Source organism: Balaenoptera acutorostrata, chromosome 4 (genome assembly GCF_949987535.1).
Source record: "Balaenoptera acutorostrata chromosome 4, mBalAcu1.1, whole genome shotgun sequence".
Lineage (NCBI taxonomy): Eukaryota > Metazoa > Chordata > Mammalia > Artiodactyla > Balaenopteridae > Balaenoptera > Balaenoptera acutorostrata.
Window position 1 is genome coordinate 37,624,540 of NC_080067.1, and position 22,815 is coordinate 37,647,354.

At 37.1% G+C, this 22,815-nt stretch overlaps 1 protein-coding gene across 20 annotated transcripts in view; it reads left to right on the forward strand.

The window, feature by feature from the left end:
* MBNL1 (muscleblind like splicing regulator 1) overlaps positions 1–22,815 on the forward strand; it is a 179,433-nt gene that overhangs the window by 126,084 nt on the left and 30,534 nt on the right. For 15 of the 20 annotated variants that reach the window (XR_009008141.1, XM_057545369.1, XM_007188142.2 and 12 more), the window contains 2 exons: positions 13,099–13,269; positions 14,322–14,432. Coding sequence is in view for 19 of the 20 variants with exons in the window: in XM_007188142.2 (XP_007188204.1) it covers positions 13,099–13,269; positions 14,322–14,432 (282 nt within the window). In the remaining variant the exon portion in view is untranslated. Of the gene's footprint in view, positions 1–9,599; positions 9,682–13,098; positions 13,270–14,321; positions 14,433–22,815 lie in introns of those variants that run through there. The other 5 variants (XM_057545362.1, XM_057545364.1, XM_057545366.1 and 2 more) reach the window with 2 other exon arrangements.

The following is a 22,815-nucleotide window of genomic DNA, read 5'->3' on the forward strand; positions in this document are numbered from 1 at the left end:
CGGTGCGCGGGCCTCTCACTGTCGCGGCCTCTTGTTGCGGAGCACAGGCTCCAGACGCGCAGGCTCAGTAATTGTGGCTCACGGGCCCATTTGCTCCGCGCCATGTGGGATCTTCCCAGACCAGGGCTCGAACCTGTGTCTCCTGCATTGGCAGGTAGACTCTCAACCACTGTGCCACCAGGGAAGCCCCCCAATCTATTTTAAATATAGCAGTGTGTACATGTCAATCCCCAACTCCCAATCTATCCCTCCCCCACCACCCTTCCCCCGGTAACCATAAGTTTGTTCTCTAAGTCTGTGAGTCTGTTTCTGTTTTGTAAATAAGTTCATTTGTATCATTTTTTTTTTTTTTTAGCTTCCACCTATAAGTGATGTCATACTATATTTCTCTTTCTCTGGACAGAATATTTTCTATTCTGAAATAAAGTCAGGACTCACTCGCTTGGCAAATGTTTATTAGGTTTATTGGCCTGGGCTGCGCTGTGGGGAGAAGTTTGAGGCACAGCCTCCTTCTGGAGGCCATCAGCATGGGAGGAAGACAAGGCATTAGTGTGCAGTAAAGCCCTGTGGCCCTGCTGGGAGGAAGGCATGTGCAGAGTGCCAAGGAACATGAAACAACTACGTCTACTAACAGCCACCTGCTTTAGCCAGAGGTAGAGAGTGTAAAATTCACAGATACGTTGCTTTACTCACTTAATACACCCAAGCCCGGTGTTGAGCAGATCCGGGCTTTCAGCCTAAATGTTTTTGATGTGATAGCAGGAGAAAAACACCATGTGACAGCCGCCTGTGCTTTTCCCTCTTACGTTCGCATTCTGACTTATTATAAAAGTGTTGCCATGGCTGAGGTTCCTGTGAGGCCCAACATCTCCATACTTTTCATCTTAAGTAAGCACTTAAGAATATCTCCGCAGCTTCTGATTGCTGTTTAGAACAGAACACCTTGTAACGATTAAATTAAAGCTTTTCAAATGGCTCTGTTTAAGTCACGACTTCAGTACCCTTCTGCCTTAAGAGACTCATCATATAGGTGTTTTGAAAGAGTTCCATAGTCCATAGGCATCTCTTTTTATTTATTTGTTTATTGTTAAAGTGGATCATTTTCCAGAAAGCTATTCAAGGGTAGTAGAAATATATGAACTCTTTCTCAAAATTGGGAGACTTTCCTGTTTTATTCCCAGAGATAATTTTCAAGTAACTTCTGTTGACGGTTACTCCTTTAGATGTTTGGGAACCTGCCTGAGAAAGCCAGTGGAAGTCCCTGGGGATGGGGGTGGGGGCAGAGGAGGAGACAGGCTCAGATAACCTGTGTTGTGATGCTGTTTTTTTTTTTTACTTCAAGAGATTGTTTTTCACCCTACCGCCTATGCTGCTGCAGTCAGCATCCAATAGGGACGTGTTCTGGGCCCGGGAGCCACTTGTCTTTCTCCTGGCTGCAGCCTGAAGTCTGCGAGAGAGAGCTGATGACCGTGCACAATTTTAGCAAATTGTCATGGGGACGGGGTGGGGGGGTGGTGGTGGGGGGAGTGCTTTCCCTGCGGGGACACTGCCAGTGGCATTGAGCACATTTTGTTCAAGTACAAAGTTGATCTTCCTGAAGGAGACAGTGGTCAGCGGTAGTGCGGACCTCTGTCACCTCCCCTTTGCCTTGTGCTCTGTCATTGTTTACGTGAAGCAGTAGCGTTTAATGGCTGGACTTGAGGCAGAATCTGTGAGGTCAGGAAGCTAGTGACAATGTGTGTCTTCAGTTAGGGAATCTCAGAGGTTTACGGAGGACTTGGAATGAAAAATTGGGGAAAAGGAAGGGTCTTTGTTATTTGGCAAAGTCAGGGATGTCTCTAAAAGATTAGAGAGCAGTGTAATTTAATAATTTCTATATAAAACTGATAGCCAAAATTTTGGACATCTGTTATAGTTTAGAGAACTATTTAAGCACCAATCATGTGCATAATGTACACTATCCCATCTAGTGGGTTTTGATGGGAGATTTACAAGGGAAATATTGAAATGGGACTTTGAAAACATTGCATAATATTATACTTAAAGGTTTATCATAACCAATAATAAATGTTATTTTAGAGATGTAAAAACAGAGTTTACTTTCGTATATTTGTAGGCATGTGTAGGATCTAGAAGGTATAAATATAGCAAATGCTTCATATAAATACAAAGCAATGCTGTTATTATTCTTGAGCTGACGTCACCAAAATGTTTTACCTCTTTGATTTCCATTACTTTCTTTTCTGTTGCTGAATGAAAGACTTGCCCCTTAAAGCCTCTCTGTATTGTCTAATTTTGTTTTTTATTTTTAATATATATAATGTATTCTCTTTTTCTATATCAAATCACCTTTTCTTTACTTGTGATCTATCTAAATCACAGAGGCCAGGTCAGTGTAATCCATAGATAGTCCAAGACCCTCTTGACTCATTAGGGCTCTTGTTGAAATGGATAATGTGAAGCAGAAATTTAACTTTATGGTGTTCAATTATTTTCTTTTCTGCTGTTGATCCTATAGTACAGGTCCTGCTGAGGGGGGAAAAAAAGAATGACAGAGAAACTGGAAGTTATAAGAGAATCTAATTTTTTTCATTATACTTTGGAAATACTATGTGGATTAATCTTCTCCAAAATTAGTTGCTTATATTGTGAAACATCTTTTCCTTTGCAGAACTCAAGGGGGTTGAAGCATCCGTTTGGTTCTGACCTATTCTGGATAAAGTCTTCTGTGTTTAGTGTGAGCAATGATTAGAAAAGCACGCACATGTAACAATGATCAAGTGATGGTGTAATGGTTACTGTTACCTCTAGCATAATGGCGAAGAGTACCAACTTCGTAGTTGGGCTGTCTGGGTTCAGTTATGTGTCCTTGGGTGAGGACCCCTTTCCTTCTCCTTTGGAGAGGTATTTAAAGATGGAGAGCTTTTGCTTTATCAATGCACTAAGAGCTAGAATAGTTCTATAAAGAACTGCTTAAACAAGTCTTCCAAGAGATTGTTAAGGAAAAAATTATGTACTTTTGACTTAAGAAGTTTACCTCCTTTTTACCTTCAGGAAAGCCCTAGAAATATAATATAGACAGTCATGCTGTAATCCACCTAATAATGGTACGATGATGAATTGGGTACTATCTGTAAAACATTTTGTATTTCTCAATTGAAAGGCATGCGCTACAAATAGAACTCTAAATTTTATTATGTAAATGTTAGGGCTTTTAATTATTAGCCAAGATTGAAGACTGTCAGATTTGGATACCATAAAACTTCAGAAGTGTTTCTGCTCCAAACAGTTTAGAAGTCTGACAGTTGCTGTACCGAAAAAATAATGAAGCAGTTTTAAAAAATAATAGAAACATAGTGATCTGGCATTTCCAATTTTATGATGCTATAAAAAAGCAGCCAACAAATGTTGGACTGTTTAATGATACTGGCACCTACCAAATGTCACTGGGCTTTCACAAGGTCATGGAGACTCTGGTTTGGCTTAGGGATGCTGGCCAGGCCCATCTTTGGAGCCCAGGAAGACTGGAATAGTGGCAGACCATAGGTGCCAGCTAAACCCTTTATAGCACTTCATAGATGGCTACACACTTTTGTGGGATTCTGTGGCATAGAGGAGGCCAGGAGTAGAAGGAAAAAGTGAGACCGTTTCTTCTTACAGCATCCCATCAAAAGCAGCTCTAAATATAAGATCCCTGTGGGCCCTCTCTGAGGAGGCTAAGATTTCTTCAGATGACTGTCAGCTAAAATTGTGTGCTGATATAACTGTTGCTGTCACAGTTGTATGTATATCTGATCTCTCACAGACAAAAGCTGCTGGAGAAAGGAGTGGTATTTTTGTAACAAGAATGTGTGTGTGATTTGTTGCCTTTTTCCCTTTCTCCACCTCCTCAGCAGCAGCTAACCCGACTCTCATGCATTACGTAATACTTATCTAGACGTGTAGAGTTTCAGTTATGCCATTTTCGAGATGATTAATGGGAGTTGTGCAATTAAAGCTCCTAAATTCTCTGGGAAAAAAGTCATAGTATCCCGATGTTTGAGTTAGAGTGCGTTGATATTGCGTCAGCATTGAGGATATTTTGGAGTCTTGTAAATGTCACTGTTGGTTTTCATGTCCAAGAATCATCGTCATCAAACTTAGGAATGTTCTATAAAATAGTGCCTAGAACATTTGAATACTGGAGAGGTCTCTTTAAATAGCTAGAAAAGTCTAACCAAGAATCGCTTCCCTGAAATCAGATTAGACTTGGATGAGAAAAAGTTTAATGCCCATGAAACAGTGTCTGTTACGTTCTTTTATATCCTTTCAGGCCATGGTAAAATTACAAATTTAAACTCAATAGATTGTGTGTATGGATGTGTATGTGTGTTAGTACTTTTCTTTCTTTTCCTGGCAGTCTCAATAGTTGTTAAGCCACAGTTTATATGTAAAGATGAACTTTTTATGGGATCAGGAAAAGGAAAAAAATCAAAATTTGCATTATATTGCATTTCATTTGAAAACACTTCAGATCTGTAGTAAAATAAAATAAAGAAATAGGGAATATTTCAGTGACAATACATTTATAAATTTCTGCTTCTTTTTTCTCTTACTGGTAGGAGAAAATTCTCCCAGGTCTTATGTTGACCTGAGTTCCAAGCATTTGTCCTTATGTTGATTGGATGAAGAAATAGCAATTTATACCTAGAAAGTTAAGCTTTAAGTATTGATTAATGTTGCTATATTTACTTCATGTTAAGTTTAGGAGACTAGAGATTAATTGCCCAGCAAAATAAGAGGAGAAATGACTCCTTTCTCCATGTTCTATGGGGATGCTAAGCATTTGTTCCTGGTGTTACCTGAAAGTCCAGTGAGGAAATTAAAACAGAAATTGTGTTTGTTTTAAAGAGTATTTTCTAGCCTTTTTAGATGGTAAAACTCTGAAATAAGTACAAGGGTGCACTTATAATCTGGCTTAAAGAGTCATAATATTTGAGAATAAAAAATGAATAGGGACTTCCCTGGTGGTCCGGTTGTCAAGAACCCACCTTCCAGTGCAGGGAACATGGGTTCAATCTCAGGTTGGGGAACTAAGATCCCACATGCCACAGGGCAACTAAGCCCGCATGCTGCAGCTAGAGAGCCCGCCTGCCGCAACTAAGACCCAACGTAGCCAAATTAAAACAAACAAAAAATGTAGCTCAAATTTTAAAAAAAAGAGAAAAATTCCTGTTAATATGTCAATACTATCTATTTACTATGTAGTATACCATACTATTTAAAAATAGTAAATAGATAGTTTTGACTTATTAACAATGTATATACTACAGTTGACCCTTGAACAACATGGGTTTGAACTGTGTGGGCCCACTTATATGCGGATTTTTTTCAATAAATACTGCAACAATGCCACACTCTCTGAGGTTGCTTGAACTACAGATGTTGAACTTCCCATAACGAGGGCCGACCATATGATTAGATTTGGATTTTCAACTGCGTGAGGGTTTGTGTCCCTAACAACCAACCCCCCATCCCGGCCCACTGCATTGTTCAAGTGTCATCTCATTTGCGATATACTATAGAATACTATTGGTAAGACAAAACAAAACAAACAAACAATAACATCAAACCAGTGAAATCCCCCTGGAGACTTTCTAAGAAAAAAAATGAAGATATCTGTTTTGACTACTTTAGGAATTTCTACTAAATGATAGTACAGCGTCCCTTTAGGTTTTATTCTATAGGTTCCTAAAAGTCCTCACGTGTTTTTTCAAATAAAGGATGAAATAAAAATTTTAGTCATATATCTTAAGTTTCTTAAATTTGCAACAAAAGCAAAGTCTGAGTTTGTAGTGCATACGCTGATCTTAGAAATAGGTATACAATTGGGGTGAACATATGTGTGTGTGTGTATGCATAATTACATACGTACACATGTATCCATTTACATATGACTAAAAACTACACTATGCAATGGGTCCACCAGAATTCCAGTTGGCAGTCAGAAATCTTTGTTTTTCTGGGTTCTCTGGCTACTTAATTTATCTTTCTCAATAGCTTCTTTTTCAAAGGAGGGGGTACGTGTCTAACTTTTAGTTTTCCTGAAAAGACTTTCTGTAGGGAAATAAAATCAAGAAAATGTTGCTTGCCCTTAAAACAAAGTCAGTTTCTTCAGTATTCTAGTTAACAAGTGAATGGAGCTATTGATATGATTTTGGAATTTAATTATTTAGTCTTTGATATACACAGTCTTTGTTTTTATTTTAAATAAAATAATTTTATTTAAAACCAAAACAAACAAATACTGAACCTCACATATTCATACTTTGAAAGCTTTTGGAAGCTGCAGCTATTAGAATTTGGCAAAATTGGAAGGAATAACTGGTCGACCACGCACTCCTTTAGAGCCAGGTTTTATAGTACAAATCCATTATCTTACGTTTGAGGAAATTCCCAGAATAAAGAATCCTACCATTTAAATGTAAGAATGAAAATATTTAAAGCTACTTACAAAAAACTTTAGGTTAGCAGTTTTTAAATTATGTGTGCCCCTTTTACTGACTGAATGTGTGTGTCCCCGTAAAATTTGTATGTTGAAGTCCTGTCTTCAGTGTGGCTGTATTTGGAGATGGGGCCTCTAAGGAAATAATTAAGGTTAAAGTAGTTAAGGTTAGGGTCCTAAATGTGGGGTCCTGATCTGACAGAATTGGTGTCTTTATAAGAGGCACCAGCAAGCTCGCTCTCTCTCTCTGCGTGCATGCACCAAGGAAAGGCTATGAGAGGAAATAATAAGGTGATTGTCTGCAAGCCAGGAAGAGAGCTCTTACTGGAAACCAAATTGTCCAGAACCTTAATCTTGGACTTCTAACTTCCAGAACCGTGAGAAAATACGTTTATGTTGTTTAAACCACCCAGTCTATGGTATTTTGTTATGGCAGCCTGAGCAGACTAATACGGCCTTCATTAAAGTCCATTAGGTATAAAGCAGTGGATAACTTTCAGCTGGAGATGGTTTTGCCTGCCCCTGACCCCCAGGGATGTTTTGGCACTATCAATAAATAATTTTGACGGTCATAACTGACTGCAGGAGTGCTATCGGCATCTAGCAGGCCAGGCATGCTGCTAAACACCCTCCAACGGCACGAACGGCCCCACGACAAAGACTTGGCCACCGAAATGGCAATGGCAAGATAGCCACCCAAATGTCAGTAGTGCTGAGGTTGAGAAACCTTGAACTTCTTTTTAGGATGTGTGTGTTCTTTAAGCTGACAAGGGGCTTCCCTGGTGGCGCAGTGGTTAAGAATCACCCCACCAGTACAGGGGACGTGGGTTCGATCCCTGGTCCGGGAAGATACCGCATGCCGCGGAGCAACTAAGCCCGTGCACCACAACTACTGAGCCCGTGCGCCACAACTACTGAGCCCACGTGCCTAGAGCCCGACCTCCACAACAAGAGAAGCCACTGCAATGAGAAGCCTGCGCACCGCAACAAAGAGTAGCCCCTGCTCGCCGCAACTAGAGAAAGCCCGCGCGCAGCAACGAAGACCCAAAGCATCCAAAAAATAAATAAAAAATTTTAAATAAATAAATAAAATAAAAAAATTTTAAGCTGACACAAGTCCTTTATGGAAACAAGTGAATCATAAGGAGATATATACATTTAAGAGCTACAATATCCTGTGTGTTAGATGCAATTAATTTGTTTTCAATATTTGCAAAAGCCAATAAACTTTAATTCCTAGAGCTAATTAAACTTATATTCATTCCCTAAATGAAAACAAAACATTTGAGCATACATGCATGTGTGTGCATATTTGTGTGTGTATAAAATATAATTTTTTCTTAATCACCTTTTAAACTGCCGTACATTTCCTACCACTAGATACTTACACTTTTCAAATAAATATTATATATGTAAATTTACTCACCCTTGCCTTAGTATTGATCATTTGAAAGCATGGCAGAACCATAAAAAAACATCATATTGGAAAAGCATGAAACAATATTTCTTGACTGCAAAGGGTTTCTTTCCCCCTTTGGCAAAATTTTTCTGAGATAGTTATATTATCTTAGCGGGAAAAAAAACCCAAAAACCAACCCAAACCAGTAGCAATTTTCAATAGGAGGCTCCCAGCTTCCTTTGCCAGAGCTTCTGGCCAATATCTGAGCAGTGAATATCTTCAGAAAGTGCTTCAAAACATTTGCATATATCAGCTGTTCCAAAGGAAATATTAGTTTTAACAATTGAAATAAATGGTTGCAGTTTGAACAGTCTACCAGAAAACCAGTACTTCCAATGAAAGTTGGAAAAGACACATGAGTTTTAGCTGGTACCCCTATAATTTTTTTATTGCCCCTTTCTTTTCAGAGTCTACACAAATGTGACTCAGTAATTTTCATCCTACCACATAGTTACCATTGGCAACTTAATAAGGTGACTTTTTACATTCTGACCTCATAGGTCACTATATTCCTTTTATTTTAGATGGAAGAAGTGTAATTAAAAATGGGAAATTAGTGTTTCCAGATTTCAAATATAATTTTGATTTTTTTTTTTGTCTTAAGTTTGGCCAACTTCTAAGTAAGATGTTTTATTTTTGATTGTTAGCTAGTTCTTAAATAAATATTAGAAATAGCAGAGAAATCGTTTATGTCTCTAAATTGCCATCTCTAGTTTCATTCAGTTTTTATCTTTATTCTACAATTTATACTTCACTATATGCATCACATACATATCATTTTTAGATATGTATTATATATGCTTGTACTATGTGTGTAATCACTTTAAAGTACACTTAATTACACTATAATGTTTAAAAATTAACCAGGCATTTATTTTGAGGCTCAATTAATCTAAATGTACATCTTCCCTTGTTAGAATCACACGCTTTGTACCAATTTCAAAGGCTAATGAGAAAATCCTTCAATTCACAATGTAACAGTTTGTAACCTCAGAAATTGAGGATTTGATGACTTAATCTCTCATTAGCCTCAAATGGTCTACAAGGGGACATTTTTTACTTTTTCTGGACAGGTTACTTATATTTAAAGATGTAGAAAAATTATTAAGAGAAAAGTGGACTCATTCTGGATCAATATTTTATTGAACTTCCTCCGTTTCCTTAAAATATACAGTATATGCATTACAATGATGTCTTTGGGATCTGTGTTGTGTTAACTTATAAAAGGCCTCCTTGAATGGAGTCTAAGGTATTTATGGTATAGACGGTATAGTGTGGCCTGCTAATCAGCTGGCCAGCTCACTGAAAATAAGATTTCGGTGCAATCAACAGAAGTAAACCGCAGAAGCATAACATTGTGAGAAATGTATTAGAATGACATTTTCCCTTAGTGGATGTCGCAAATAGAAAATGATGATTAAGGGGAAAGCTTATGTTATTGATGGTTGACATGTAGTGTCACTGAGTTTTGCTACTTGTATTAGTTTTAGTACCTTCAACAGATACGGTGCTAGGTTAAGCAACTGCTGCTTGTTATTAGCTTGAGAACTTACGGAAAGAGAGAGAAATTATTACTATTTATTGCCAGCCTGTTATAGCAGGAGCCGTGTATGAGGCTGGCCCACTATCTTGCTCAGTCCTCACACATCACCAGTGAGGTCAATGGTATTGTTACTATTTACAGGAAAGCTATGGCCGCTCTGAGAAGTTAACTAACTTCCACAAGGTGACACGGCAAGTAAGTAACAAAGCTGCTGTTTGAACCAAACTATGTTTGATCAGATGTACAATTATATGGCAATAAGGGGAACTGCATGTAGCAATCAAAACTGAGTAAAAACTTCTTCATGTTTTTGCATTAATCCTAGCAACCCAGTTTATTGTATCTTGGGGTGAAATCTCTGATGATGTAGAGTAGTAGCTCCTATACATAAATCTGCATATGTGAGTACAATATACTGATTGAATTTCTGTTGTTAGATTTTTTTTAGAATGTATTGTCACTGTATAGATTTTAAAATACCAAGTACATTGAATCCCTACACAAATCTTCCTCCCTAGTGAAACTTGCAGGCCTCATGTTACTTTTTCTCCTTTTATTGTGGCAGGCTTTATTTATTGTGTGTTCAGATTTCTGCCCTCTGAATAAAAGCATCATTAGGTTAGTACAACTCAGAGTCAAAATTTGGTATTAGATGTAGTTTTTATTCTGTTATCTTCATTGTCTCGAGAATGGATTTACAGTAGAATTCATCTTTAAGCATTTAGTAAGAAATGTTCATTCATTCATTCATTCTGCAAATGCTTATTGAGGTACAGTGCTGGGAACTCAGAGACGGATGAATGTGGAGAGGTACCAATGTCATATTTACCTGAACTCTCAATAGAAGGGTTGCCACTGGTGGTTTTCCTCAGAGCTTAGGCAATTTTCTGGAAGAGGATGTTTATTCTAATTTGCTTTTGACCTTTTTATTTGTCAAACCACAATTATTCAGCAGCATAGTAAGCATTAAACAAGTTTTGACCTTCTTAAGAAGCTAAGTTTATCTAATATCAATTGCGGAGGCTACTCAGTTATTTTTTCCATACATGTCAATGAAAAATTCACGTGGCTTTGCAGAATTGTGTTTTGTAGTGTTTTCTGCTATATCAGAGTAACCTGGAATACCGTTAAAATGTAGATCCCTGGGCCCCAGACCTATTGCCACAAACTCTGTGGAAGAGGCTTGGTAGTCTGTGTACTTTGCCACAAAATGTCCTCAGTTGATTCTTAGGAACATAGCTTTTTGAAAGTGAGGGCTGCAATCCAGTCAAATCAAGCTAAGCATGGAAAGGTGGCCTATGTAGGAAATGTAGTAGAATGGCATTTTTCCTGAGTAGATGTAGTAAAGACAAAATGAAAACCAAAGGTCCGAGTTTCTATTAAAAGTTTTGAGATGCGGGGATACAGAATATATGGTGGTTTGCACGTGGTTTCTCTCCTTCATTATTTCAATCCAGGCTGTGTTCCTAGGTAGGAGAGCCCTGGTGGTTTGTGTTCTAGAAAGAAGTGCCAGGAAGACCAGTGTTAGTGTTGACAAAGCAGGGTTCAGGGCCCAGGGCTGTCTCTGTGCTATTTATGGAACTCTAGAAACTGATCTGAGTCAATTGACAGTAACTGAATCCTCAGAGTGGATATAACCCTGCTTATCTGCACTTAAATAAATCCAATCTTAGTAAGAAATGTGATGTGGAGATACTGAGAAGCAGAATTTCTCTTAGAGCCAAGTTGTTCTTTGTACTGAAAAAGCAGGTTTTCTTTAAAAGACACCCAACTGGATATCCCTGAAATCAGACCATGTGTCATCCATGAGTTATTTATGTTGGCCAGTCATTCCCTGTGGTTTATCTTGTGACTCGAAGTGTTGTTGTTATGAAAGTTGTTTTGCATCCAGATGCTTTTACGCTGATATACTCACGATCTCAACAGATATCAAGCATGATGATTTCAGATGGAATAGGTCATGGATATGTAAATGTTAATTTACTTGTGAATTTATCAATAGACATAACTAATAAATATTATAAAAATTACCTTCATGCCAATATTTTGTTTTTCTCTTATTGTGTATACAATTTTAAATGCTCTGGGAGCGGTGGTAATAGCAGCTTCTGACCTTCCCCTGCTCCTCGGAGGGTGCTATGCAGTACCGAGGGTGTGACATAGACATTATCTTCTTTAATCTTAAAAATAAACTTATGGTGTAGGCTATATAGCAATTTTGAAATGAATGAAAACCCTGAGGCTTAAAGAAGTTAGTTTTTTATGCAATTCATGCAGCTGATGAGTGAGAGAGCTAGGCCTCTACCCCAGGTCCTGAGACCTGTAAGGTCCTTGCTATTGACCACTGTTCTCTACTGCCTCCTGACTTAAAATATTGTTAGTAAAGCTTTATTACATAAAGCTTGTTAAAATAACAGGCAGTATCCTATGATATAAACTTATGAACTTATTCCTAAAAAGCTTAATCAAAACGAGCCAGAAATAAATCATTCAAATTAGAATTGTGACAGATTTTCTCACAAATATGAACATCAGTTTTCTGAGTCAATTTACAGTACAAGGTCAAATTATGGTAAATAGATTTTTCTTAGAAAAATCAAAGAAAGCTCAAGGAGGTGGTTGATGGCTTCAATTAAATCTTTCTTTTACCCTCACAAACAGTTCTAATTAGATTTATTGGTGAAAGAAGTTGTCAAGGTGGTAATTCATGAGATAAGTTACTATCAATATGACTTGACAATACTATATTGAAATAATATGGGTCAATCCCTGACAATATTGCATAATACAGACTTTAATATATATATTTTGATGAGAAGAATCATCCCAAAAGAAAGGTATATTCACATTTCTTGTTTTGTAGTAACTTATTTTTTTCTTCCATTTTATACTCTAAGTTTTTTGGAGGGTAAGTATGTCCGTTTCTATTGTTTTATAATTCTTGGGTGATGTAGACTAGATTTATCACTGAAAGGTTAAAGGCTACATTTTTCACCAATATTTCACTATACTTACTAATCTCTATACACAGTGAGGAATGTGTGGAAATTTTTTTCTTTTCATCTGTACATTTCTTAATATTGGCTTATAACGCTTAGTAGTAATTTTAATGTTACTTCTTGTGAGATACGTGTAAAGGTGTTTTACTGAAGATAACAGTGTGCCTTGAGTCCTCTAATTTCATTTCCTTACTACTCAGTACAAGTAAAAATAGATGGTAAAACTTCATCATTCTTCTGGGTTCATTAAAGTTAACCAGAAGATGTTATGGAAGGAGCCTAATATTTTATTTGATAATTCTGTGTTTTAATATTCCCCTGGCAGTTTGTAGATTTTTAAACTTGGATCTAGAAATATTAGTGCTAATATTAAAATGCAGGAACTTCTTTAAGCTTGAAACTTTTTTCACATGTCTTAATATCTCATTTTGATAATACACTTGAGTGAATTCATTATGTACTTGAAGTGTATTATAAAGTGATCTGGACTTTTTTCATTGTGTGAAAGACCCACGGTAGATTCAAGTGACGGGTTTGCATCATTATGATTTTCTTAAGATTTGTAGATTTTATTATTTTTTTTAAGGTGATATTTTCTGCTTTTGTTTCTTAGGGTCGTTGCTCCAGGGAGAACTGCAAATATCTTCACCCACCCCCCCACTTAAAAACGCAATTGGAGATAAATGGGCGCAATAACTTGATTCAGCAGAAGAACATGGCCATGTTGGCCCAGCAAATGCAACTAGCCAACGCCATGATGCCCGGTGCCCCATTACAACCCGTGGTAAGCGTGTTCTCAGTTCTCGTTCCTGAATTTTGTCATTCTGAGTGCTCACTTTCAGAGTTAAAGTGGTGATTGCACTAGATCAAGTGAACGTAGTTAACAGTATCAGTTACCTAGCATTTCCTAGCCAAACTAGCAGTCAAACCCTGGAAACAATTTTCACACCATAAAGTTACTCATCTTCTGGCTAAATCATGTGGAAATTTACATTACAGCATGTTTGTCCCTCAAAACCCCCTTCAGATTAAATCCTGCGACTTGCAGATGTTAAATGGTCTTTTTTTAAAATGGTCGTTAAACTCATCAGTATAGTCAAGGTGCATTTTCAGGCTACCTTTTAACAGTAATAGTCATTTTAAAAATTGGTGTATATCAACTTTAATTTTGAGAAAATGTTTCCCTTTCCTCCCTCCTTAAAGAGAATCTATACAGTTCTCTTTCTTGAAAAGGAGCCTTTGTTATTCTTTTAAACTTAAATTGAAACTAGTTTATAGTTACAAATGCTAGGAAAATTCTGACAGTGGTGAATCCATATCATGGACCTGGAAGTCTCATCAAAGGAGAACTAATCAGGAAAGGCAGAAACTCCATGATCTTTTAAGAAAAGAGCAAAATTTTATAAACTGTAGGTGGTCATATGGATTTAATGTTTACTGAGCAGTGTATGTACGTAACCTTTGATTCTGAGCATATTTATTTATTTATTTGTTTATTTGTTTGGATTTGGGAGGAGGGTGTATGTGACAGATGACTTTAATAACCTTTACTCACATTTATCCACAAAAATGTGAGAGATTGATATCATAACTAATTTTAGGTTACAAAAGATGTTCTGATGTTAATTGTGATATAGTAATTCTGTTTTTAAATGCATGTTGAAATTTGCAATGATCGGAATATTCCTGTCACTGACTTATATGCAATATTATGGGGTCATGGAAACATGAAGACCCACATTTTTCTGATATGCTAACTGTAGCATGTATGCTAACTAATTTTTTTCCTGATACATTTTAACTCCTGAACTCAATGTGATTATTATTCTCTCTTAGAACTTAATGAACCAATCATTCCAAAAAAGAGGGGGGGATTGCATTTCGAGGTGGGAGGGATCTCCAAATCCAATCGGCAGTGATACCAATTATCAATACTATACAGTTGAGGTGAGAGAATATTATAATTCTGTCTGTTTTAACTTGATATATTTTTTCCATTATTGGGGACTCAGTTAAAAATATGATATCTTAAATTTATTTCTGTGACACCTGTTAATTTCACATGTCTGTGTTGGGATAGCATGAAGATTTCCATTTGGTTAAAAAAAAAGTTTAATCATTGTCTCTAGCATAAAATATAGGACAAGAGTTCTCTTTTACACTTGACTCTCTCATATGGTTTCAAAGATCTGATAAATCCTTGGGGTGGCTACTACTATAGTCGATATAATATCTCTTCTTGATGTGAGATACTTTGTTCCACTTAAACATTTAAAGCGTGCTGACCGGCCGGCTCTACCCTCTCGGTGACTGGGAGCACCTCTGAGATCAGCAAGTGTGGTTCCCAGATGGCAGAGAACAGGTCATGACAGTGAGTTCCTCACTGTGAAGTCTTGGCCCATCTCCTGAGTTAGTCCTTGAGTTTTACTCTCAAGGCCATTTCAGGGTCATCGTATGTGTAATCCTGGGACAAACTAAACACCATGTGTGCTCATGTGTTTGAAATGTTAGTGACAAATATGTGTTGTTTAAAAAAAAAATCAACAAATCACAGATTTCTGAAACCATCAGAAAAATTACCTCATTTTCTGGTGTTTTTGTTGGAAAATTCTCTGCTTAGACAGAGCATTTATTTTTATTAGTTGTGAGCCCATTCAGGCTTTATGTTAATTCTCCCTGATAGGACTAGATTTGAATGTGGAATTACCCTTCTGCTAAAGGCATCCTGAGATCATAGTCTAAAAATAGACTCCATTCAGAGTGACGTTTTTGTAATGAGTGTAGAAGTCATTTTAATTATTCAATTTTAAAGCATTTGGGGTTTTAATGACTGTAGAGAAGGCTTTAATCCAGGAAATTTGCCTTCAAAACCCCACCTTAGACTTCTCGATCCTTCTTGTAGTCAACCCTGTTTTGATGAGGATAATGATACAGAGTTTCAGAAATAAATGAGATGGTCATAACCTGCTGCTTCCTGGAACTTTAGTGCTGGGCCTACAGAGAGGGATTATAACAGCTGGAAGCAGCCAGGTGACTAATATGGAAAAGGGTTGCCACTCAAAAGAGGATGGCCACTAGAATAGATGGTGGTGTTTGAAGACATGGTGTAAACTTGGATCCAACCCAGGTAGTAGTGATAGCAGAGGAGATAATACTGTGAGCAGATTCGTAACATCAGCAGTCTCAGGAATATCTCAGCAGTGACTGGGCTTTTAGTCAAGTAAGTAAAGAATCTTAGTTCTCTAGGGCCAGCCAGTTTGGCCCCCAGACCATAACTGGAGGAACCATGAAGAGGGGAAGAGGCTAGCCAGGTCTAATCAAATTCAGAAGCATCTAGCATTATGCCTGGCATGTAGCAGAGATTTAAAAAATTGCTTGACAAGTGAAAGAAAGAATGAAGGAAAGAGTTTCCCGAGCATGAGAAGAACAGGCAGAGGTTCATGGTAGTTTACCTGTGCCAGAGTCCAAAGGAATTGTAACTGGAACCAGAGCACAAGCCCAGTTATAGAGACTGCAGCACAGAATGGCGAGTACAGGTGGACACCTATTAGTACACTGTTAGCAGAGGCAGCCAGAGACTTGATGAGGGTGCTCTTGGGACCAGGAAATAGCTATCATGCCACCCAGTTTGGGTTCTCATTTTCTCATAAATTTTGAGAGACCGGGTCTATAAATTTTAGCTCTCCAGAACATGACACTGGGCTGGTCTGGGAAATGCAGGGATTTATAGGCGAGTTTCTTGTTTTCATGGACTTGATTATGTTGTAATGAAATGTACCAAGCCAAGAATCTGAAAAAGAACATAACATTTGGGGGGTAATTACAGTACTCTGAGGGCATGGAAGGCACTCAGCACATTTTATATCATAAATCCTCACAACCGTACTATAAAGTAGGGAATATTATCCAGCTTTAGAGATGAAGACTCAGAGGTTCAGAGATTAACTAGTTTGCCCAAGTTACATAGCTAGTGAGTAGCAGGGCCAGGATTTTCACCCAGGCCGTTCAGGTTCTGGCGTCCATGCTGTAGAAACACTAAATGGAGACGAGCCACCAACCAACTCTGGGTCTTTGGTGGATTCATTTAAAACCCCTGACCTTCTTCAACATACAGTGAAAACTTTAAGATATATTACTTGAAAGGTCCTACCAATCTTATAATTGTTCCCATTTCATAAGATAAGAAAATAAGTAGTTGAAAATAAATAACTGAATTTATATGTCTACTTCCTAAAATTCAGCATAGTAAATTATCAAATAATTGGTGTTAGTTCTATTATCATTTCTAAACCACTAATAAAAATGCAAAAGAGCATTTTTTCCTGTATTGTATGATCTTTGAAGATAAATAGAGGACCTATAGTATTTAATTATCCAAATTAAAAAAATAAAATTTCTGGATTTTTTTTCTAGGTAGTACTTAAAAAAATACTATTATTTTGCCATGCACTATCTGATGCAAAGGTAATCTAACAAGAAAGTACTAAATAACCAAAGATAGACTGCACCTAGGGGCTCACAACTTGGAGGTATCTGGTGTATTTCTTTGGTCCATCCCAGAAAGATGTTTTTCAGAAATACTGTTGATTCCAGGTTCTCGGCGTTGCCCTTGAAGAGGTCTGCATAAGCAGTGTTTTGAAGAGTGTCTCTGACCTCTGGAGGTCCCCTAGCAGTGCCCTCCCAATGCCTTTCCCTGTGTGCCCAAAGATTGGCCTTGGCCATCCATAATTTCCCATGGCAGCTGCCCTGAAGGTACACACACTAGCCACTTTGAGGTACAAAACTCATGTCGAATTCCCTATGCATTTCATGAACTTGAAGTAGGCTAGGGATAGAGAAATTCAAAGTTACTGGATTTAGCTAAAGTCTTAGGAGCTCCTTTGCTGCTCCTGTCGCCTTGCCTTTGCTGTCACTTCATATCCAAGCGTTTTTTTGGCAGTTGGTTCCTTAAAGCTTTGAAGTCATCATTTGTCACACTTCCAGGAACACCTAGAATTCTGAAATTGTTTTTTAGTGCTTTACATTCCAGTTTATCCAACTAGTGGTTGAGATAAGGCTGCTTTATCCCCAAGTGTTTCTGGTAAAAATGTTTCCAGGTCAGTCACCCTGAGTCTTATTTCATCCATCCTGCCCACCTTACTGCCTATTTCTGTCAAGGAGCCTCTACTTCCTCAAGCAGCATGAGAATGGGCCCTGAATCTTAGGCACCAGGCCATATTTGTTGATACCTTTCTTCTTGGAGGGCTAGAAGTGAGTCTTCTTTATTTAAATGTTTATTACTTCAGTAAAAGTCGCTTGAAGTATAATGTGAAATTAAGAATAAAGTAAGTGGTCATTTGATTTGCCCAGTCAGCAAGTCAGTCTAGAAGCAGAGGTTAAAACAGTATTTCTCATTTTATTCCAGTCACGTGCTACCTTCTTAGAAGAAAAGACACTGTAATGTAAATTTGTTGATAATTCCCGTTAGCTTTTGGCTCTGTGTTTATATTCAAAATAATTGTTTACAGAGACTGTTTATAGCTCTTGTACAGGGCTGTGCTTACCCAGAAACATGGTTTTATATACCTTGATTTTGTGCTGTAAATTTTTTTAAAAAGCTTAACTTTTCCCTGTTTACACATTTGACCTTCACAAACACACACATACACCGCCCCCCCGCCACAGACACACACAGAGGTAAAATCTAGAAAAATCTGACTTAAAATTTGTGTTCTGTAAATCCCAGCACATACTGAGTATATATTATTTGTTTTATATACTCTCTCTATTTTATTAAAAATGAAACATTATATGCAAAACAAATACTGTTTCACACTGTGTTTTAAAATAAATTAGAATCCCTATGATATTTGCAAGATTACAGCATGGTAACAGTATGTTAATGAAACTTAGTTCAATATAAAAAAAGTGACAATCAAAAATAAAATTTAAATTTTAAATAAGCATACTAAAGAAATTAATGATTAAAATTTGAGATTCAGAGGAAATAACACTAAATCTTTTTTAATGTTCAAACATGTATACTAGAAAATATTTAATATATTTGCTAGTTAGTTTCTGTGGCAGAGAAAAACAGCAAATCCATAAATATATTTGTTAAGCAAATGTTTGTAGAGGACCTGTATAGATGCCAAGTGCAGGATGTGCAAAATGGACAAAGCACAGTGCATGAGACTGCACTCTGAGAGCCCAAGTAGAAGAGATGGTTAAGTAAACACACCTGGTGATCAATGCTGAATTCCAGTGAGGAAGAATTACGTACGAACAGAGGGTAGGAAAAGCCCCTTCGTAGTTGGAGGTGTGCGTGGATCAGGGCAAACTTCGAGAAACAGTCCTGATTCTTGAAGCCTAATTAGGAATTAAACAGTTGGGCTGGACAGGAGCAACCTTCACCGTGGAGGGAAAAGCATGTTCAAGAGCAGGGAGCCACAGGAAGACCTCACATAGAACCTGAACACTGGACCTATTTCTGTATTTAGTATAGTAGAAGACCACATAGTATATGGAATCGGATTTCCCCAGGACCTTTAAAAAATACTGCTGCCTAGAGATTCTGATGAGTAGAGAGTGCCAGGGAGTTCTGGGCTTCAAGTCCTCCAGGTGATTCTGTTGGACAGCCAGTATTGAGAACCACTGGTTTTAGAACCACCTGGAATTAAACACACCGATGTCTAAATCCTAGGTCTTCCATGCACTCATTTGTGACCATGGGCACATAATCTCTGTGAGCCCTTTCCCTTATCTGCAAAATGAAACTAATAATATCCACCCGACAAAGGCTGTAATTTATTCACGCTTTCATTCATTCATTCACTCACTCAAACACTTATTCAGTGTATATTTATTGAGGGCCTACTGTGTGCCAGGCATCATTCTCGGTTCTGGGAATTTAGTAGTGAACTAAGCTTGTATCCCCTCCTCCTTGTAACAAAAGCAGTGGAGTTTTTGCTTTTGTTTGCTCCAAGGAGTTTATACTATTATGAGGATTAAATATAATAACATAGGTAAAGCACTTAGCACAATGCCTGGCACATAAATAGAATTATTGTAATAACCATGTTGGCACACATTTAACGAGGGTCATAATGTGAAATTGAATAACATTTTCATTCATAATAAAGCCTGATTACCTTAATGGAATCAAATGTCTCATTTAAAACAAACAAGTGATTAGCCCATAAATGCACCAGCATTAGTAAGATTGCAATTTGTTTTTCTCTGCTTAGGATGTTCACTGGCAAAAAGGCAATCATAAACCAACCTTCCTTACGCCTTCTGGGAACAAAGATATCTGTAAATCATGATTACAAGGATGTAGTCAGTATCAAATACACCAGTTACATAGTTATATGTTATCCTGTGGTTACTTTGGAGAAAATAGGATGCTGCTTGATAATACCATTGTATTAATATCCGTCTTTGCGATTCTGCTGAATCCTCTGCAGGATGGCTTTTGGAATAGAGAATTGGCAGTGCCACAGTTCAAGTGCTTCACTAATCTGATTAGAGCACTCTCATGGGGCCAGCAATGACCTACCTCCAGCAAGGTGCTCTTTGAAAAAGGGATATAACAGATTTACAGAAATTCAAAAGAAATGAAGGAATGCTGCACTTCAGTGGGTTTTTTTGGCAGCTGTTGGAATCCAGTTTCAAAGTATAGAGCTATTATCGATTGTCTGCCTGTTTAGCAAATAACTCTTTATCTGGAGAGGGAGCAGTTTGAGATAATGTTTGTTGAATAGTTGATGTTTTAGAATTTTAGAGGCTGCTACAGATTTTACTTGGGGACAGTGCCCTAAAGTTCTTCAGATTTGAATTTGTTCTGCTGAATTGTCAGAAAATTAATTCATGTGACGACTCTGTAGAAACAATCCAGTGGAAAAATTGTTTCCTGTTAATAAGATGAGTATTTTTATCTCGTAAAAGTATTCTTTTATCTGTAATATGCAACTGCTACACTATATGCATTGCAGATTATAAATTTATTTTATTCAGTGATATTTAACAAAGCTGAATTTTACTGGCCACTGATCTTATTGTCTTAAAATAAGAATGCTTTTCTTCCCTCCATCAGTTTGTCAGTTTGACCTCTGCTTCTAAATAATTATAGTAGATTGTGCAAAGTGACATAAACATCTCAATAACTTTCTGAAGTATACATTTAAAATGCCCTCTCTGGAAATACATATTAATTCATAGCAAGAATTAACATTGACCAGCTCTGTTCTCCATATTCTAAACTAATCTTTTAGTCTTCTGTGCTAAATTTCTTATAATTCTTAAATATGTAAGAGAAAAATTAGAGTGCTTTTCTGGCTGAAATTTCACATATTGTGTCCGACAGTATGTAACAGTGTAAGTTTAACCTGAATATTTCTGAATAGAGATCCAAGTTCAACATGTATTTACTATACAGGTCAACTCTTGTGTTGCTGCTGCCTTGGCAGCCAGTAGTCAGTGAAGCAGTATCAGATCAGCTGCTGTTTGAATAAGTAACTGTTGATAGATGGAGATTACTCTGGGCCCCAGTTTCTGACAGGTTATTGATTGTTAATATCTGGAACCCCCAATAGTTTCCTATTGTCCATGGGTAGCTGCCTTGGGCAGGGATGGAACTGGGGACTGGAGGTACTACTTTAGGCGACTTCATCAAGAGCCATCAACCTGGCAGGGCAACTAACCATGGCATTCAAACCAACACATTAGGAACAATAATTATTTTAATTTGGAAATATCGATAGAATCCATGGTATATTGTTTATTGACCCAAGTGAATCAAATTATGTATTAAATACTCTATATTACATGGTCTTCTTCGTAAGACTGGATATGCTAGCTGCAAATATTTTGTCCTAAAACAATTTGTGAAGTCACGAGAAGGCTGCATCCTTTAGGATAGGAATTTTCAACCCCAGCACTATTGACATTTGGGGCTGGATAAGTCTTTGTTACGAGGGACTGTTCTGTGTTGTAGGACACTTAGCAGCCTCTACCCATTAGATGCAGCTGGCACTCCCCAGCTGTGACAACCAAAAATGTCCCCTGATATTACAAAATGTCCCTTGCAAGACAAAATCACCCATAATTGAGAACCACTGCCCTAAGAAAAAAGGAATACTTGAAATCTGTTTTACTCTTCTAAATACAGGATGAGTCAGGGCCAAATTAGATAAAGGATATATTTTATTTTTTTAAAGATATTTCTTCTGAGCTATAAGAATTACTTTTGTAACATATACATCTTGATTGCATAAACCCTTACACCAAAACTCTCTTGAATACTAAATAAACTCTGGGGTCATCTAACTTCTTATTCCTATCAGAGGGAAGAATTATCTACATTCTCATGTCCCTTTCTTTCTAAAAGAAATCTCTATGATTCTATTCCTTACTACAGGGTAAAGATAACAAATTGTTTAAAATTACCTTAAAGAACAGGATCCATTTTGTCCATTTGTTTTTGTGTTTTGGAAACAAACATTATTATTACATACAGCATTAAACATCAAGAATGAAAACTCCATTGAATTAGGAAGTTGAAAATTTACTACCAATAAGGTGAAAAATTGTGCTAGGTTATCTTTTGAAAACTGGAAAAGCACATTGTTAAAATAGATTTCAGGTAAATTATTTAATTTTACTCAAAAACAGATATATTTCCTGATATGCAAATTTTCATATCAACAAATAGAAACCATTTTCATATATTCATGAAAGCATTTCTGGCCAAAAAAAATCTATCTTGTAGCATTTTATTCAGTGCTACTATATGTATTTCCTTGAACAATCATAATGCAGTTCTTTAAAAGTGTTCTTTTTCAGACTTCACATTTCAGAATAGTTTCTCCCTAGTAAGCTGAATTCGTTAAGTATCTCACAAAGGTGTAATAGGCTGGTGGAAGATGTATCATTTCCCCAGGAAAACCTGCAGCAAATATATATGCCAAATACTTTATCTTATATGCTCAAAAGAAATGGTGTCATCATCACCCTTCACATATCCCATAAGATTTATTCACAGTTTACATTGACTGTGAAACTCTGCTATCCACTGGGAGCTCTGCTTTATTTATTCTAGATAATAGGGCACTTGCAACCTATTAACAGTTGTAAACAGATCTTTTAAGTACATCTGACATAGCAATTATGAAATGTATTTCTTAGACAAGTTTCCAGGATTAAATCAGGACAAAGGTGGAGATTAGGTAACCACAAGAAGTTTCTGTATTGAATGGTTGAGCTATTTTTCAAAAAGAAATTGCAAGTATTATAGACCCCAAGCTTCAAAATCCCAGTGGAAAATTTAATGGATAATTACCCATTATATTTT